This window comes from Salpingoeca rosetta (assembly GCF_000188695.1).
Source record: "Salpingoeca rosetta unplaced genomic scaffold supercont1.16, whole genome shotgun sequence".
Taxonomy (NCBI): Eukaryota; class Choanoflagellata; order Craspedida; family Salpingoecidae; genus Salpingoeca; species Salpingoeca rosetta.
In genome coordinates this window covers 14,967-19,966 of record NW_004754918.1, presented here as the reverse complement: position 1 = coordinate 19,966, position 5,000 = coordinate 14,967, and the positions used below count along the sequence as shown (strand labels likewise).

The window sequence follows — 5,000 nt, the reverse complement described above, 5'->3', positions numbered from 1 at the left end:
CTTGACTTCAAGCTGCTGACGGCTGGGGAGCGCGACACGGGCCGCCAGCGCACGAGCACATCTCGCCGGCGGGTGTACCCGAACGAGACGGCAACGCACCACGCGCGCACGATCAAGGCGGTGCTCAACGCAAAGGACGATAGCACGCTGTACCACTTGACGGATGAAGTGCGCGCATACATCCACGACCTCACTGACGCGAGCAACTGGGTCACCCCTGGCTGGCACCCCATCGAGTACGTGATGAAGAAGAGGGAATGAGATATGGGGTTGGGAGGCAACTGGAAGGAAAGGGCGCGTGTAACTTGAGCCTGGCATCCTCGCATTGTCTCATGTGCGATACCTTTCATCCTTCCGCACTTACACGCACCCTCGCACGTACACACGCACCCTCGCCATCACACTCACACACACTCGCACACACACTCACACTTACACAGCACTGCGAAGAACGACATTGTGGATGTGCTGGTTGACCTTGCGCGCTACGAGTACTCGCATGTGCTCACGTCGGCCATGCGTCTCACCCATCGCCTCTTCTCGTCTCGCGACGATCTCTTTGGCGACGCCATCCAGGCCCAGTTCCTCCTCACAGACGGTGCGGCCTTGTGATGTGGTTGTGGTGGTAGTGGTGGTAGTGGTCGTGGTTGTACCGGTGGTCGTTTTGGGCGAGCGCAAGCGCCACGTGCCATGTCGTTGTCATCACCGCACCCTGTCAGTGCGTGTCAGTGCGTGAATGCTGTGAATGCTTTTTCTTTACGCACATCTCACACACCCACGTTTGCTTGAATCGATGGGTGTCTGGGGTTGCAGACTCGAAGGATTTGGCCAAGAAGCTGGGCATCTACCTGCCGCAGCTGCGTCGTCTCACAAAGGGATATGTCGAGGCCTGTGAGACAGAGTGAGCTCTTGTGCAAGAGGCGAGAGGGCGAGCGCGTGTACTTGGAGAGAGAATGTGTGTGTGAGAGAGCAAATGTGCGTGTTTTGTGGCGTTGCACGCAAGCCAGTGAACGCAACTGACTTGTTGTCTCTCTGCGCGCCGACATGATTTTGCTGCGTGTTTGCAGGGACTATCTGTCGATTGTGACGGCGCTGGAGAAAAAGTGCTACGTGGAGCCCGAGAACCCGCAGTACAGCCATCCGCACGACATCAACCAGGGAATCATCTTCAACTCGGGCATCCTCGACATCCTCTTTGACGTCCTCAGCAAGGTGGCGTTCGTTTTGCTGCTGCTGCTGCTCTTGTCGTTCGTTTGTTTGTTTGTTTATGTGTGTGTGTCTGTGTGTGTGTGTCTGTGTGTGTCTGTGTGTGTTTGTGTGTTTGTGCTGTTGTTTGCTCTTGCCTCCTGCACACGTCGTGCCGGCTTGTTTCCTCGGTGCTCACCATGTCCCGTCAACTCATCCCCCTCCCCCGCCCTACAACGAACTGCGGAACAGAACGGACAAGCCACGGAAGTGCTGTGTGCGACATTCCGTCTCCTGCGCGCGATGGCGCTGAAGAACCCGCCAGTGCAGCAGGTGCGATGCTGAGTGCCGTTGCATACAACAACCTGCGTGCTCCAATGCATGTTGCATGATCGTAACGATATACCCTTTGTCCATTGTTGCGCTTGTCACACTCACCTGCCATGCCTTGCCATGCCATGCCATGCCATGCATTCAAACACACAACACAACACAACACAACACAACACAACACAACACAACTGCAGATGCTGTTTGACAACATGGGCTTGATGATGAACCATTCGCGCACGGAGGGATGGCACGACGATATGGCGTACGCCCTCACAGAAGCGTTCACCCAGAACAAGACACTCTGCCTCAGCGTCCGCAGCGAGGTGCTGGTCGTGTTTGCGATGACCTGCTCTTGTGATACATGTTGTATGCCCTTGTCTTTTCCCCCTTGTCTACATCTTCCAACCCCTCCCATCGTACGCAATGGCAACTCCGTGCTCACACCATCGTCCACGCGTATCTCTGCATGCAGCATCTTGAGCAAATCATGGAGCTGCTGCGCGACCACACGTGCGAGGCGCCGAATCTGCTGGCCCTCCTCGCCGCCGTCGTCAAGGCCGAAGAGCTCGACCTCCCGCTCAAGCGCAACCAGGTGGGTGTCTGGGTGGGTGTGGGTGTGGGTTTGTGTGTGCATGTGTGTGTATGTGTGCATGCGTGTGTGCATGTGTGTGTGCGCGACAGTCTGCTGCTGATGTTTGGCCGGGGGGGGGGGGGTGTGCACTTCACTCATGCCGACTTTGTCGTGCACCATGTTTCCGTGTGTCTTTCCCCCTTTTGTCACAGGACATGATTGTGCGGTTCTTGATGGAGTACCGAGACATCATCATCACCCCCGCATACATTGGTATGGTTACGTGATCTTCAAAGCGCGTGTGCTTGTCTCAAATGAAACATTTTCCAGTTCTCTTCCGCCTTGACTTGCTATTTACACGCACACACACGTACACCCCCCTTACTCACACATACGCACTCACGCTTGTGGCAGATGACGAGTCGAGTGCAGAGATCAACGAGAAGCGCCTCGCTCTTCTGCGCGAGGAATTCCCGGTGTGTGTGCGTGTGCGTGTGCGTGTGTGTGTGTGTGTGTGTGAGTGTGTGTGTATACGTGTGTGTTTCCTGCCATAGTGGATGAAAAGACGTGCCTCTGCCTTGCTTTTAACGGGGGTGTCAGCCCACAAAACATTGAGCTCACACGCTTCACCCTCTCCCAATGCACGCCGGCTCTGTTCACTGTTTCTGCCAATGCCAGAGCGCGGACGAGCTGAAACTGCGTACATATCACTGCAACATTGTGCGGCTGCTGGCGGGCTGTGCAGAGGGCGAGAACAAGTACATTGAAAGCATGTGCCAGACCATCTTCTCCATTGAGGAAATCCTCCAAGTTCTCGAGGTGCGTGCCGCTTGTCTGTCTACCGATCTCATTTTGCCTTTGTTCTGTCTCTCTGTCCGTCTTCGCACTGTCACACTGTTTTACCTGTCCACGCCGCTGCCTCTTGTTGCTATCTGTGTATCCACGCATCTGCCTCTTCGTGTGCTGGTCTCCTCCCGCACCCTCTCGCTTGCCCCTCCATCGCTTTGCACCACTCATACTCCCACTCATACTTCAACTTACACCACTGCGTGAATGCCTGTGAGCAGGATGACCTGATTGACCCGCTGTTCAAGGGCCCGTACATGGAATTCCTCCTCTGGGTACGATTGCACGCGCGCACCGCAGGTCATGTGCTGCTGTGGGGCACCACGCGGGCGTGGTCCCATCAAGAGAGAGGGAGAAGAGGAGGTTCTGTAAACGCCGTCAAACCACTCGCACACCTGCGCTCACATTACACACCCGCAATCACTCACCTGTTGACACTGTTTTTGTTTTTTACACATGTACACATACGCACACACACGCGCACGCCACATGATGCTCTTGCGGTGCGCCAGGTGTATCTGAACACGGGCGAAGCGAGCGAGGAGCTGCTGGAGGCGCGACTGGAGACAGAACTCCGCCTGTGGGACAGCATGAAGCGCATCGTACGTGCGTGTGTGTGTGTGTGTGTGTGTGTGTGTGTGTGTGTGTGTGTGTGTGTGTGTGTGCGTGTGTGTGTGTGCGTGTGTGTGGCGGGATTGCATGGCTGTGATACGCGGACTTGTGCGGTCGTCGTCTTATGTTTGGGTGCCAGGAGCGAGGACCAACAGCACTGCTTTTCGCGCGTGTTCACCAGTGGTTGTGGCGGATTGTCTGATTTGCCGTTGTGTGTGTATTTCCGCGTTAGGGCACGGAGAGCTCGTTCCTGAAGAGCGATACGCCGCGGTCAGAGGAGCTTGCGTTTATGCTGGACAGCTACGTGCCCCTTCTATCAAAGGTCGTGTGCCTGCAGGCATCAGAGACACTCAGTGACGCATGCATGCTTGCAGTGATGAAGAAGCTCTGGTTTTGCACGGCTCACCTTTCTCAACCTCAGCAATCAGCTGACGACAAACCTTATGCCTGTGGTCACTTCGCCCTTTGTGTACGCGTGCGTGCGTGTGTGCGTGCGTGCATGTGCAGTTGGTGAAGGACTTCTTCGTGAAGGAGGCGAGCCCTGCCGTGCGCCGCTGCGTCGGTGTCATGGCAAAAGCAATGGCCGATTTCGGCATGAAAGCCCTCAGCATTGTGAGTGTTGCGGCAGTTGCCACTGCTGCCTGTGTTTCTGCGGTTATTTGCGTGTTGCGCTGTCCTCGTCTTGTTTTTGAATATGTTTTTCGATCCGAACCAACCATCCCCACCACTGACATCAACTGGACCTTGTTCCACCCGCTCCACGACCAACCCTCCTTCGTCTTCCTGATTCTCATGTTGTGATTGCGACAGGTCGGCGACCGCAGTCTTGTCAAACGCGTCGCCACGTGCATCATGCTCCTCGCCTCAAAGTCACCCGGCCACGTGCGTTGTTGCGACAGTGGTGATTCGGAGCGCATGCGTGCGTGTGCGTCTGTGCATGTGCATGAGTATGTTGGTTTCGCGTGACGCTCTTCTTTTGTGCTTCGTGCGTCCTCATGATCCATCAACGCCACACATACGTACACACACACACATACGTACACACACACACACGTTCACACATGTACCCACACGCAACAGGTGACGCAAGATACGCTGGACACGCTCGGCGCGCGCCTGACTGCGCAGGAGGCCGGCATTGTGGATCTTCCTGTTGTGCAGCGCTACTACGAGTACTACCTTGACGAGATCCAAGTCAACACGGAGTTCAACGAGTTTGCACGCCGCCTCCGCCTGGCATACGGCGGTGCGTCATATCTGTGTGGGTGTGTCTGTGTGTGTGTCTGTGTGTATGCGTGTTTTAGAGAGTGTGCGTGTGTATTTTGTTATTTATTGAGTCGCTTCAACACTCATTTACTTACCCCTCATGCCTCCACCTCCACCCCCGCCTCCCGATCAAATTGCGTCATGGCGCCGTTGTGCTGTGCACAGGTGCCAACACGATGCGACGGCA

General features: G+C 55.6%; 1 protein-coding gene across 1 annotated transcript in view; it reads left to right on the top strand.

The window, feature by feature from the left end:
• Positions 1-5,000, top strand: part of PTSG_06996 (inositol 1,4,5-trisphosphate receptor type 3) — a 21,671-nt gene that overhangs the window by 9,725 nt on the left and 6,946 nt on the right. Inside the window, exons 30-46 of the mRNA XM_004992347.1 lie at positions 1-236; positions 441-598; positions 814-901; positions 1,068-1,212; positions 1,438-1,518; positions 1,713-1,841; positions 1,991-2,110; positions 2,302-2,362; positions 2,504-2,565; positions 2,768-2,908; positions 3,157-3,210; positions 3,448-3,537; positions 3,780-3,869; positions 4,055-4,159; positions 4,358-4,429; positions 4,628-4,793; positions 4,979-5,000. The exon at positions 1-236 is cut by the window's left edge and continues 9 nt beyond it; the exon at positions 4,979-5,000 is cut by the window's right edge and continues 70 nt beyond it. Coding sequence (XP_004992404.1) covers positions 1-236; positions 441-598; positions 814-901; positions 1,068-1,212; positions 1,438-1,518; positions 1,713-1,841; positions 1,991-2,110; positions 2,302-2,362; positions 2,504-2,565; positions 2,768-2,908; positions 3,157-3,210; positions 3,448-3,537; positions 3,780-3,869; positions 4,055-4,159; positions 4,358-4,429; positions 4,628-4,793; positions 4,979-5,000 — 1,820 coding nt within the window. The remainder of the gene's footprint in view (positions 237-440; positions 599-813; positions 902-1,067; positions 1,213-1,437; positions 1,519-1,712; positions 1,842-1,990; positions 2,111-2,301; positions 2,363-2,503; positions 2,566-2,767; positions 2,909-3,156; positions 3,211-3,447; positions 3,538-3,779; positions 3,870-4,054; positions 4,160-4,357; positions 4,430-4,627; positions 4,794-4,978) is intronic.